Source organism: Natator depressus, chromosome 4, assembly GCF_965152275.1.
Source record: "Natator depressus isolate rNatDep1 chromosome 4, rNatDep2.hap1, whole genome shotgun sequence".
In the NCBI taxonomy this organism is placed as follows: domain Eukaryota; kingdom Metazoa; phylum Chordata; order Testudines; family Cheloniidae; genus Natator; species Natator depressus.
The window spans coordinates 141,352,017-141,366,313 of NC_134237.1; the positions used below are offsets into that span (position 1 = coordinate 141,352,017).

A 14,297-nucleotide genomic window follows, 5' to 3' on the forward strand; every position below is an offset into this window, starting at 1 on the left:
GTACCTCCTTCCCTGCTTAAATGATCTGCACTTCTTCCAGTCATTCAGGGCAGAGAGGGAACCAATGGGTCCACCACAGTAGCTGATGGAAATTGTGCAGGGCCTGATCCTTATCTGGGCCTTCCCTTGCCCCACATGGAGAACCGCTTGTACTTAGAATGAGCCAGATGTCACTTCCCCTGGGAGTGTCTCTCTCTCTGCCTTTGGGCCTGGTAACCATATCTGCTGTTCCTGAGCAAGCATGACACACAGGAGTTCAGACACCGGCCTCTCTGTCTGTCACCTCTCACACACTACACAGGTGTTCAAACACTGCCCTCTACGTCTCCCCTCACACACACGGATTTTCAGACACTGGCCTCTCCGGCTCCCCTCACACAAAGGTGTTCAGACACTAGGGTTGCCACTTGCCGACTTTCTGTTCGCACAAAACTGAATACCCTTGACCCACCCCTTCTCTGAGGCCCCACCCCCTGCTCACTCTATTCCCCCTCTCCCTCTTGCTCGTTCTCCCCACCTTCACTCCCTTGCTCATTTTCATTGGGCGGGCTGAGGAGGCTGGGGTGTGGGAGGGGGTGAGGGCTCCAGCTGGAGGTGCGGGCTTTGGGGTGGGGCCAGGGATGAGGGGTTTGGGTGGAGGAGGGCGCTCTGGGGTTGGGCATGGGGTTGGGGTGCGGGGTGGGTTCAAGGCTCCAGCTGAGGGCACAGGCTCTGATGTGGGGCTGGGGATGGGGGATTTGGGGTGCAGGAGGGGGCTGTGGGCTGGGGCTGAGGGGTTCAGAGCACGGGAGGGGGCTCAGGGCTGGGGCAGGGGGTTAGGGCTCTATCTGGGGGTGCAGATTCTGGGGTGGGGCTTGGGATGAGGGATATGGGGTGTAGGAGGGTGCTCTGGGGTGGGACCAAGGGATTCAGAGGGCAGGAGGGTGATCAGAGGTGGGGCAGGGGGTTGGGACACGGGGGGGTGGTGAGGACTCCAGATGGGGGTGTGGGCTCTAGGATGAGTGGTTTTGGGGTGCAGGAGGGTGCTCTGAGTTGGGATTGAGGGGTGCGGTGCGCGGTAGGGGGATCAAGGCAGGGGGTGGGCTCCAGGCGGCGCTTACCTCAAGCAGCTCCTGGAAGCAGTGGCATGTCCCCCCTCTGGCTCCTACATGGAGGTACGGACAGGCGACTCTGCGCACTGCCCTGTCCACAGGCGCCGCCCCTGCAGCTCCCATTGGCCACGGGGGAACATGCTGGAGGCTTGCCAGGAGCCACGCTGAGGCTAGCAGGGAGCCACCAACCAGACAGTCAACTGCTTTTTGACGGGGTGTTTTGGTTGAAAACCAGACTCCTGGTCACTCTATCAGACACAAGCCTTTCTAGATCCCTCACACACGGTATTCAGACACTGGCCTCTCCGTCTCCCCTCTCACACGGGTGTTGAGACACAGGCCTCTCGGTCTGTCAGCCCTTTGGCTCCCCTCACATATGGGTGTTCAGACACAGGCCTCTCCGTGTGTCTCCTCTCATATACAGGTCTTCACAGTTTTCAGACAGGGCTTCTCCACTGGTCTGGAACAGTTCTGCTGCTCAGGCCGGCTGCCTTTCTAAATCCTGCTGAGGGCCCTGAATGCTCTTAGCTGCAACTAACCAAAATGTCAGATACCCATTTCCTCCTTTGCTCACCTGCCAGGACCCAAGAGCAGGGCCCTGGGTTTCCCAGCTATTCCATGCACCTGAAGCAGAGCAGGAATACAAGCAAAGCTCTGCTTCTGGACATGTACTGGGGAAATGTAGGAGCCTGAACCCATGAGGGGAGGAAGAATATGGGGGGAATGACTTATTTGTGCTAATCCTATTCATGTCAATAGGCCTGCACCTGCAATGCAAGTGAGAGGGTGTGAAGACCTTGCACTCCAAGCCAATGGAGGGATACGCACACACCCCCCGCCCCCCGCAGCATGCCTTGCACATAGGTGACATGTCTGTGTCTGGATGTACCATTCCCTGCTAGTGAGCTGGTATCCTGTATGTGCAGAACCCGCACTGCCTCTTGTTATCTAAACTTGTGTGCAGCCATTCGTCACTTGCCTCTATGGTGCTGAGCGCTGTCTCTGGAAGGTCAGCAGGGAGAGCTGGGATATTGCATGGCAGCAGGAGTTCTCTGACTGCAATGGCTTTGACGAGCAGCGTGAAGGAGTCAGAGGGGATGATAACATAGTAGGAATTCACGGTGATGCTCCAGCTTGGAACCACACTCTGTGGCTCACGTTTGGCCAAAAGCATCCAGTCCCTTTTCTAAAATCAAAAGCCAGAAGCAATGCTATCAGTGAAACCAGGGCAGGGTTGGCAGCTTCCCTCAGCACCAGCTCATTGCAGGGGCTGAGGGGCTGTGTAGCAGAGTGGGATAGATCTGTGTCAGATTATGAACTCCATTTTGTGTTAGGTGCTGAACTCAAGTCTAAAGTTGCATTGCTTTTGAGACAGCACCCTTTCTGGAAAGGGGCTTGCCATTGCCTTGAAGGACTATCACAGAGAAGCCAACAAGGCTGCAATCTGGAGCCATTGATGACTGTGTTGCTCAGCTGCAGCCCCACCCCTAAGAACCAATGGTACATTGGTACAGCTGGGCCAAGTACTGGGGAGAGGCTGGAGCATCCCCATGGTGCACATGGCAATGGAACAGGCTATGTAAGAGGGGGTTCTGCTCTGGGCAGGGGGGCTGGCCATCACCACAGGTAAGAAGGGGTGGAAAGAGAGAGGGCAGGAGGGGCTCTGTCCAGTGTGACACTCTGATGAACTCCAAACTCAGGGCTGAGCTGAGAGCAGGAGAAGGAGTGTCGCAGGACTTTTATTTTGTTTCCAAAGAGCTGTAACTCTTGAGGACTTTCAGATTAAAGTTTCTGTGGTCAAGAAATTCCTTTTCTAAGTCTGTGTTCCTCGCTTTCCTGCCGCGCTGCTTCCACAGGAGTTAAAATAGAAGACCAGTATCACTACGGCCTAAGTGATGCTCCAGGAACGTGTGTGTAAGCAAGTGGGAGGGCTTGGCTGGTTCCCAACACTGTTTTAATGGTCTAGGGCAAGTGGGCAGTGGTGCCCCATGTCGCAAAGGAGGGTCTTGGAGAAGAGGTCTGAGCCCAGGAGTGTGCCATACAGTCCCAGAGCTAGAAACAGAGTTTAGACTCTGCCATGACCCAACTGGCTTAGAAGCATGTAGGACCAAGTGATTACATCCACCCACAACTTGGCACCATACAGAGTGGTAGCGGGCCAGGTTGTAACAGGCTCCATCACCCAGACTGACTGTTGAAAATAGCCCTGCTGTTGAATTGTACAGCAACTGTATCAGAGAGACTCTGCTCCCCAGGCTGGGATCTGGAACTCTGCTTTTTACTGCTTCATTCATAGATTCCAAGGCCAGAGGAGACAACTTTCATCATCTAGTCTGACCTCCTGCATAGCACAGACCAAAGGACTTCCCTGAATTAATTCCTGTGTGAACTAGGCAGATCTTTTAGAAAAACATCCAAGCTGGTTTGAAAGTTTCTAGTGATGGAGAATCTACTGCAGCCATTGGTAAGCTGGGAATGGGTGACGGGAGAGGAATCCCTTGATGATTATCTGTTCCGCTCATTCCCTTTGAAACACCTGGCATTAGCCACTGTTGGGAGACAGGATACTGGGCTAGATGGACCTTTGGTCTGACCCAGTATGGCTGTTCTTATGTTCCAGTGGTTAATTGAGAACATAGGAGTGACAGGGACCCCCTGGGGCATTGAAACCAGGAACCCACATCATACAATCTGTTTTATAAACTAATCAAGATCCATCTTAAAACCAATTTGGTTTCTTGTCCCCACTACTCCTACTGGAATACGGTTCCAGAACCTCCCTCCTCTGATGGTTAGAAATCTTCTAATTTCCATCCCAAATTTACTCATGGCCGGTCTATCCCCATTTGTTCTTTGCTAACACTGTCCTTTAGCTTCAATAGCTCTTTTCCCTCTCTGCAGTTAACCCCGTCATGGATTTATAGAGAGCAGTCATATCCCTTCTCAGCCTTCATTTTGCTAGACTGTACAAGGCAAGCTGTTTTAGTCTTCTCTCACAAAATAGCCTCCATTCCCCTGCACATCCTACTAGCTCTTCCCTGCACATGCTTTGATTTGATTTCATCTTTTTGAACATGCATGACCAGAACTGTACACAGTATTCTGGATGAGGTTTTACCAGTGCTTTGTACAATGGGATTAATGTTTCCCTATCTCTACTGGAAATACCTCACCTCATACATCCTAGGAGTTCACTTTGCCTTTTTTCATGGCTGCATCACATTGGTGGCTCATAGTCATCTTATGATTGCATAATGCACCCAAGTCTTTCTCCTCCTCTGTTATTTCCCCATTTTATAGCAGAAATTCCTACTAGTCCCATCACTTCACAGTTTGTATTATTACATTTAATCCCATTTCTATTACTCCAGTTCTCAAGGTCATCCATTTCTTCCTAAACGATATTCCAGTCCTCCTCTGCATTGACAATGCCTCCCAAATTTGTCAAAGTTCACTAGGCATAGTGGATGTGGGGAGCAGTAGATGCAACAGATCTTCATTTCAGTAAGGCTTTTGACACAGTCGCACATGACAGTCTCATAAGCAAATCAGGGGAAATGTGGTTTAGATAAATTACTATGAGATGCGTGCGCAACTTATTGAAAGACCATACCCAAAGAGCAGTTATCAGTGGTTTGCTGTCAAACAGGAAGGCTGTATCTAGTGGGTTCCCACAGGGGTCAGTCCTGGATCCAGTACTATTCAATATGGGATGCATAAACAGGGGAATCTTCTGTATATGGCACTGATGCAACCACTCATGGAATACTGTTTCCAGTTCTGGTGTCCACAATTGAAGAAGGATGTTGAAAAATGAGAGAAGGTTCAGAGAAGAGCCACAAGAATGATTACAGGATTAGGAAACATGCCTTGTAGTGATAGACAGGAGATCAATCAAGGGGATCAATCTATTTAGCTTAACAAAGAGAAGGTTAAGGAGTGACTTGATCAAAGTCTACAAGTACCTACATGGGGAACAAATGTTTAATAATGGGCTCTTAAATCTAGAAGACAAAGGTATGACACTATCCAATGGCTGAAAGTTAAAGCTAGACAAATTCAGACTGGAAATAAGGTATACATTTTTAATGGTGAGAGTGATTAACCACTGGAACAATTTACCAAGGATTTTGGTGGATTCTCCATCTTTCCCATCAAGATTGGATGTTTTTCTAAAAGATTTGCTCTAGGAATTATTTTGAGGAAGGTCTATGGCCTCAGTTATACAGGAGATCAGCCAAGATGATCACAATGCTACCTTCTGGCCTTAAAATCTATGAATCTAGGAAAGCTGATATTAACAAACATAAAAGTATCACTTTTCACAGCAGACTTACCCAGTCCAGGAAAGCCTGGGGACAAATTAAGCCCTCGATTGGGGGTCGGGGGAGGTAGCGGGGGCCAGGGACGATGGGAGGGGTTAGTGGGGGGCTAGGGGAGGCAGCGAGGGGCTGGAACTTGAAGTCCTGTGGACAGAGCCTTCTGCCCTGCTATCACAGAAGCCCAAAACCTGATCCCCACCGCCCATGGGAAGGTGGGGAACTCACCTGCTGCCTGCTCCTCCAGTGTTGTGCCCCAGGTGTCTCCCAGGGGGGCAGGGCCCAACCCTTGCTGGCGGCCCCAGCAACCAACACCAAGCTGGTGTATCCAGGAGCAACAGGGATGGGGAGGTGCCACTACTTTGTCCCTCCACCCCCAAATCACAGCCCAGGAGGCTGTGGCCGCAAGAAAAGTCCCTGGTGGCCACAAGCGGCCATGGTGGCCGCATTTGAGAAACACTGGTCTAGGTTTACTTGGTCCTATCTCTGCACAGTGGGCTGGATTTGATGACTTCTGTAGGTCCCTTCCAGTCCTACATTTCTATGGTTCATTAGTACACTCCTGCTTTTTGTGCCGCTCTCATTAATGAAAATATTACATCAGCTTCGGTCCCAGGTCCAGTCCTTGAGGAACTCCACTAGTAATGTCTCTCCAGCCTGTAGTCATTTCCCTTTCCGACAGCTTCTTGCCCACCTTACAATTCCTGTACTCATTACTGTCTTCTCTACCTTAATTAATAATTTCTCATGTGGCACTGTATCAAATGATTTTCTGAAGTTCAGATAGATTAGATCTACTGCATTTCTCTTGTTAAGAAATCAGTTATCTTAACAAAGAAAGATATCAGGTTAGTCTAGCATGATCTATTTTTGGTAAACTCATGTTGCATTTCATCCTATTTTCCATTTACCTCCATGTCTTTAAATTTTCTTTCCTTCAAAATTTGTTCTAAAACCTTGCATACTATTGAGGTCACAATAATAGGTGCCTGGATCACTTTCCCCGCCTTTCTTAAATTACACCCAGGATTAGAAAATGTTAAAAATGTATGTCTTATTTCCAATCTGGATTTGTCATCTTCAGCTTCCAGCCATTGGTACTTGTGATACCTGTGTCTGTTAGGCTGAAGAGCCCTCTATCTCCGTCCATCTGCTGTAGAATAGCTCCAGTGCATCTTCTGGAAGAACTCTCAGTCACAGCTGTGGACTAAACACAGAAGCTGCAGGTCCTTGGGACAGCTCTCTGGGAGCAGGCTGGATCTTTTCACCCAGACTGATGCCTGCCTTTGCCCCAACCACAGATCCCATGCAGACCGCAGCTTGCATGCACTCACCAGCAAGCTGTGACACAGAGCATGGAAGTTGTGCTGGTTCATCTCCAGCTCATCCCAATCCAGCTGCCAACAACTCGTAGGTTTAATGATGAAGGGAAGCCCAAACAGAACTGAATCACAAACCCCTTCAGCCTTCAGAGCCCTGCAAAAACAAAGAGCAACCTGGTGAAGACTGACTGTGCTCTACCCATAGCAAAAGAAACTGACTGTTAAACACTTACTCCCGGAATGTAGTGGTGGTGCAGGGTCTGGGATGTAACCCATACCTAGAGCCAGTGCCCTAAAGACACACTGTGGTGTGTGTGAGGGGGAAAGGATCCCACCCACGCCCGGTGCCAATGGCCTAAACACTCACTGGAGGTGGGGGGATCCAACCCAGTGCCAGTGCCCTAAAACACCCACGCCCCAGGGGAGGAGATTCAGCCCACACCTGGTGCCAGTGACCTAAACACTCACCTTCCTGGAGGGGACCCAACCCAACAACCCGGTTTTGTTCAATATCTTCATAAATGATCTGGAGGATGGTGTGGATTGCACTCTCAGCAAATTTGCAGATGATACTAAACTGGGAGGAGTGGTAGATACGCTGGAGGGGAGGGATAGGATACAGAAGGACCTAGACAAATTGGAGGATTGGGCCAAAAGAAATCTGATGAGGTTCAATAAGGATAAGTGCAGGGTCCTGCACTTAGGATGGAAGAATCCAATGCACCGCTACAGACTAGGGACCGAATGGCTAGGCAGCAGTTCTGCGGAAAAGGACCTAGGGGTGACAGTGGACGAGAAGCTGGATATGAGTCAACAGTGTGCCCTTGTTGCCAAGAAGGCCAATGGCATTTTGGGATGTATAAGTAGGGGCATAGCCAGCAGATCGAGGGATGTGATCGTTCCCCTCTATTCGACACTGGTGAGGCCTCATCTGGAGTACTGTGTCCAGTTTTGGGCCCCACACTACAAGAAGGATGTGGATAAATTGGAGAGAGTCCAGCGAAGGGCAACAAAAATGATTAGGGGTCTAGAGCACATGACTTATGAGGAGAGGCTGAGGGAGCTGGGATTGTTTAGTCTGCAGAAGAGAAGAATGAGGGGGGATTTGATAGCTGCTTTCAACTACCTGAAAGGGGGTTCCAAAGAGGATGGCTCTAGACTGTTCTCAATGGTAGCAGATGACAGAACGAGGAGTAATGGTCTCAAGTTGCAATGGGGGAGGTTTAGATTGGATATTAGGAAAAACTTTTTCACTAAGAGGGTGGTGAAACACTGGAATGCGTTACCTAGGGAGGTGGTAGAATCTCCTTCCTTAGAGGTTTTTAAGGTCAGGCTTGACAAAGCCCTGGCTGGGATGATTTAACTGGGAATTGGTCCTGCTTCGAGCAGGGGGTTGGACTAGATGACCTTCTGGGGTCCCTTCCAACCCTGATATTCTATGATTCTATGATTCATACCCAGTGCCCTAAACACACACTACTGTGGGGTGGGTGGGGGAATCCAACCTTCAGCCCTTGGTGTCATACCACCATCTGCCATGATCCTGCCATCCTGCTGGGTCTGCTCACTACTTTGCTGGGAGAGCTCAGAGTAAAGCTGAGCTGCTGCAAGAAGGCAGGGTTTGCTATTCTGTCTGGTCAGCACAGAAACGAGTACTCCACACTGTGTGACTGATGGTGCCCTCTTTTGTATGAGCTGTAAATACTAACCACTCACGTCTCCCAGTCACATCCCTAAACGGTTTCAGTTCGATCATGATTCTCCTTCACTTCCCATCTTAAATTCTGATGTTGTGTGCTGTTAAACAGCTGCTGTACCTCACTGTAGAGATTGCTGCTTTTTAGTGGTGTCTGAAGTGTTCCCTCTGTAGCTTCATTGGCGGTTGGAAAGGGTTGTTATGTGTAAGTGCTTTGAACATGTACAGTTGTATACATGTTCTAAGTATTTTTGAACTAATCTTTGGTATAATCACAAATTTATACAAAGGTGACTGGGAAGGACTGTAAAATCATTGCATACAAAGCTGTTCATTAATTAAATAAAATCCCTTCTATGCACAAGCCACAGGCTCTCTAGTTCTTTTCTGTCTCTATTATTATCATTATTAATTAGTATTACTGGAACAACTGCCTGATGAGAAGGAGAAGCGTAAGTTTGACTTAGAGGCATGAGAAAAATAGCACCGCCTTATTCACATATTTGTAGCTTTCCCATCACCATGTCACACAGGCACTGGACTGTACAGGACCAAACTGTATGTGGGACCAGCTACTAACTCATTCGCAACAGGGGCTGGGGGGCCATGATTCCGACCTGGCAAGCCTGACAAAGTATTTGTACTACATTTATAACTGGGAGCTTTCTTGCTATTGTACCTGGTGGTGGAATAACTGCCTCAAGTATCTGCAGGTCTGTTGTCCTACTATACTAATGGCTAATTTTGTCTTTGCAGAATGATGTCACAGCATCGTCATTTGCTAAGCTATACTCACTAGGGGGAGCTCTGGCCCTCAATAAGCATTTGGCTTCAGTCTGTAACCTAACCAGTCTGTAACCTAAGAGTGCATGACAAGATTGCTCATAACGTGACTCCGTCTTTTCAATGCAGGTAAATGAGCAGCCTGTGTTGAACTCTGGGGAGGGAGGGAGAAGACAGAGATGGGACATTTGGCCACATGGCTTTGTACAAATAGCCCATCCTCCTATTGTTTCTTGCATCTCTTTCCTTCTGTGGGTTTTTGTCTCCCCGCTTTTCTCCTGAGATTCAGTTTTCCCATGCCATGTGTGACAGGACAAGCTGTTGCTGGGGAGTGAGGAAAAGGCCTCTGAAGAACAAATCAGAGCTCAAGAGTAATCTAGACTCCTACTCCCTATTTATGATGTAGAACCCCACGATTGGGGCTCAGAGCTCCCCCTTCCTCAGTACCAGAAAACCAGATTTCAGGGAAAGGGAGCAGATCTTGGGAAATATTACCTCTTATCTGAAGGCTAGATTCAGGGCATGGGGCACACACAGTAGGAGTGAGCCATGTGAGGCTCCTGTCAGAATGGGGGAAGGGAGGGCTTGGCTGTCTCCCTTCATGGCAAAGCCTGCTAGGAAAGGGGAGGAGTGTGGGGACTTTAAAATACAAACCCCTCACTTGGGCAAGGATAGGGAAGACAGCAGGGAGAAGGAGGTGAGGGGGCATGCCTGAGTGTGGCACTTGGAGTCAGGATCTGTGGGATGTGCAGTTAGGGGCTTGGACAGACTCATCTCTCTGGGCTTTAACTATTGCTGGACTGTGGCTGTACTTGGGATCTCTCTTGTTCTGGAAGCTGGGCTATGTGCTACCTGGCATGTCTTGTGGTGCAATGAACACTTTGTTTTTTACCACACCACCCAGTGACAGTGCAGAAGCATCCTGCTATTGCTGTGGATGGTGTGTCAGGCTGTGCAGTTGGTTGTGTCTTAGAATCATAGAATCATAGAATATCAGGGTTGGAAGGGACCTCAGGAGGTCATCTAGTCCAACCCCCTGCTCAAAGCAGGACCAATCCCCAATTAAATCATCCCAGCCAGGGCTTTGTCAAGCGTGACCTTAAAAACTTCTAAGGAAGGAGATTCTACCACCTCCCCAGGTAACACATTCCAGTGTTTCACCACCCTCTTGGTGAAAAAGTTTTTCCTAATATCCAACCTAAACCTCCCCCACTGCAACTTGAGACCATTACCCCTTGTCCTGTCCTCTTCTACCACTGAGAATAGTCTAGAACCATCCTCTCTGGAACCACCTCTCAGGTAGTTGAAAGTAGCCATCAAATCCCCCCTCATTCTTCTCTTCTGCAGACTAAACAATCCCAGCTCCCTCAGCCTCTCCTCATAAGTCATGTGTTCCAGACCCCTAATCATTTTTGTTGCCCTTCGCTGGACTCTCTCCAATTTATCCACATCCCTCTTGTAGTGTGGGGCCCAAAACTGGACACAGTACTCCAGATGAGGCCTCACCAATGCATCCTAGGGAGATGATTGTTCCATTCACTTAATCTGTGGGGTTTCTCACTAACAGTCCCTGTCAGCAGGGTTGCTGAAGGATGCACCATCACTGCTCTGTGACCTCGCTTCACCTCTGAGCAGATGTGATAGTCAGCAGAAGGCAGCGAATAGGATGGTGTTCCCAGACAGATATGTGGAGATACAGTCTGGTAATGTCAGAACCTGTTTCTTGCCTTCAGAACTCTACTCCTCATACCCCTGCTGCGTGACACGCTAATGAGGTTTCAGTGTAATCTTAATTTCCCAATAGCTGACATCCTGTGGTGCGCATAAAAGTGAGAAACTAAACAAACTCTTGCATGGTGACAGGTTTCAGAGTGGTAGCCTTGTTAGTCTGTATCAGCAAAAACAAGAACTCCTTGTTGTTTAAACAAACTCTCTGCACCTCTCACAGAAAAGGTTTGTGTATTACCTACTTTATGACTCTGAGTTTATACAGTGTCGTAGCTGGACAGGCTGCCATCTGGTACGGTGTGTTGACATCATCTGTTCTCACTGTGACATCAGCTGCCCCAGGAAGCAGAGCTGGGCTAAGCAGTCTCTCCTGAATGTCACATTTCACACATGCTACAAAGAGATTTGGCAAAGATGACTGGAAATATAATAACTAATAACATTTTGTACTTTACATCAAAGCAGTGTACAAACACTTAAATATATTAATATTGTTTACTGATAGGCAACTACACAGGGAACAATGAAACCAAAGTATGGGACACCAAGACAACACTGTCTAGCTAATGAATGATCCCAGCTCCCTCACAAGGTAGGTAAAAATAATTACCCCATTTTAAACAGAGAAGAAAGTAGTGCATACTTAATTTTTAAGCATGTGCAGAAATGGTTTCCTGAAAATGGACAGACTGCTGAGTCAGCTCAAAAAAAGGCACACAGTGTGCCAGCTGCAGAGCTCAGATTAGAACTCAGGAGCACCTGGCTCCTCATCCCAGGAGCAGACCACTAAGCAATATCACACCTCTAGTCAGTCTCTCTCTTCCTAAATCATCCACACAGAAGGAGGAAACAAAGAGCGAGACCTTGTCCTGCTTGGGATATTAATATAATGGTTGTTGGTGACAGGACAGGGGAAGCTCTATCTAAAAAGAAAGGAAATCCTCTGAACAGCTGTAGGAAGGTGGAGCTGAGGCAGTGTCCTAGCTGAATGCATCCGATGAAGTGAGTTGTAGCTCACGAAAGCTTATGCTCAAATAAGTCTCTAAGGTGCCACAAGTCCTCCTTTTCTTTTTGTGGATACAGACTAACACGGCTGCTACTCTGAAACCTAGCTCCATAATGGGGTCTCAGCCCATTCTTTCCCTTAGGGTCTTTTGTTTGTTGTTTCCCCCTTCGGCTCTGAAGAGTGATAGCTACTTAATCTCTGTGAAATCCCATCACTAGGGGTGACATCTGCTCCATGTCCAAAGGGATCTTGCTTATCTAATGGCTGTAGGTAGCTTCCTTTCTCTTCTGGGGATGCAGCTAACCTCACACTATGCAGAGGTGAGGAAACTCTTGGCTTTGGTTCCCTTCTTAGGGCTTGCTGACACTTGAAAAGCTACAGTGGCATGGCTGTGCTGCCAAGAGGCGATAGCTAGAATTCTTCCGTCTATCTAGCACTGTCTATGCTGGGGATTAGTTTGGTTTAACTAAATTGCTCAGTGGTGTGAATTTTTCACACCCCTGAGCAACATAGTTAAGATGACCTAATTTTCTAGCATAGACCAGGCCTCAGCTCCAACAAGGCAGTGTATTAAGCGCGACATTCAAAATGAGCAAAGGAACAAAATCCATTTTTCACAAACAAGAGAATAAGTGCCAGCTCCTGCCTACAAATACAGCTTCTGAGGACAGTGCCCTCCTAAATGAAAGGGCAAAATAAGCTTCTGAAACATCCATTCTAAGGAAATGTGCAAGAGAGCATGCCATCTTTGTCTTTGGTTTGGACCTGGTCAGATAAGAGCTGTCTGTGCAATGCCTGAGGAGGATAGAAGTGTGCCCCTGCTACTATGGCAATAGGATGCTGTGAATTTAAAAATGGCCCTGTATCACACAGGCATTGACGGGAGGAGGGGTAGGGCCATGTGCTCAGAGATCATAGAATCATAGAATCATAGAATATCAGGGTCGGAAGGGACCTCAGGAGGTCATCTAGTCCAACCCCCTGCTCAAAGCAAGACCAATCCCCAACTAAATCATCCCAGCCAGGGCTTTGTCAAGCCTGACCTTAAAAACTTCTAAGGAAGGAGATTCCAGCACCTCCCTAGGTAACGCATTCCAGTGTTTCACCACCCTCCTAGTGAAAAAGTTTTTCCTAATATCCAACCTAAACCTCCCCCACTGCAACTTGAGACCATTACTCCTTGTTCTGTCATCTGCTCCCACTGAGAACAGTCTAGATCCATCCTCTTTGGAACCCCCTTTCAGGTAGTTGAAAGCAGCTATCAAATCCCCCCTCATTCTTCTCTTCCGCAGACTAAACAATCTCAGTTTCCTCAGCCTCTCCTCATAAGTCATGTGTTCCAGTCCCCAAATCATTTTTGTTGCCCTCCACTGGACGTTTTCCAATTTTTCCACATCCTTCTTGTAGTGTGGGGCCCAAAACTGGACACAGTACTCCAGATGAGGCCTCACCAGTGTCAAATAGAGGGGAATGATCACGTCCCTCGATCTGCTGGCAATGCCCCTACGTATACATCCCAAAATGCCATTGGCCTTCTTGGCAACAAGGGCACACTGTTGACTCATATCCAGCTTCTCGTCCACTGTAACCCCTGGGTCCTTTTCTGCAGAACTGCTGCCGAGCCATTCGGCCCCTAGTCTGTAGCAGTGCATGGGATTCTTCCGTCCTAAGTGCAGCACTCTGCACTTGTCCTTGTTGAACCTCATCAGATTTCTTTAGGCCCAATCCTCCAATTTGTCTAGGTCCCTCTGTATCCTATCCCTACCCTCCAGCGTATCTACCTCTCCTCCCAGTTTAGTGTCATCTGCAAACTTGCTGAGAGTGCAATCCACACCATCCTCCAGATCATTAATGAAGATATTGAACAAAACCGGCCCGAGGACCGACCCTTCGGGCACTCCACATGATACCGGCTGCCAACTAGACATGGAGCCATTGATCACTACCCATTGAGCCCGACAATCTAGCCAACTTTCTATCCACCTTGTAGTCCATTCATCCAGCCCATACTTCTTTAACTTGCTGGCAAGAATACTGTGGGAGACCATGTCAAAAGCTTTGCTAAAGTCAAGAAACAACACATCCACTGCTTTCCCCTCATCCACAGATCCAGTTATCTCATCATAGAAGGCAATTAGATTAGTCAGGCATGACTTGCCCTTGGTGAATCCATGCTGACTGTTCCTGATCACTTTCCTCTCCTCTAAGTGCTTCAGAATTGATTCCTTGAGGACCTGCTCCATGATTTTTCCAGGGACTGAGGTTTGATTTTCCCTTTCCTCTCACAGGTTTTGGTGCAGCACTGGGCTTGTAGAGATCATCTGTGCTGTTCCCAGCTAATGTAATTTACCA

At 48.3% G+C, this 14,297-nt stretch overlaps 1 protein-coding gene across 1 annotated transcript in view; it reads right to left on the minus strand.

The window, feature by feature from the left end:
* The window catches only part of M1AP (meiosis 1 associated protein), a 70,580-nt gene that overhangs the window by 757 nt on the left and 55,526 nt on the right, over positions 1–14,297 (minus strand). Inside the window, exons 5-7 of the mRNA XM_074952093.1 lie at positions 11,182–11,332; positions 6,745–6,886; positions 2,071–2,277 (exon numbers count right to left, since the gene is read on the minus strand). Coding sequence (XP_074808194.1) covers positions 2,071–2,277; positions 6,745–6,886; positions 11,182–11,332 — 500 coding nt within the window. The remainder of the gene's footprint in view (positions 1–2,070; positions 2,278–6,744; positions 6,887–11,181; positions 11,333–14,297) is intronic.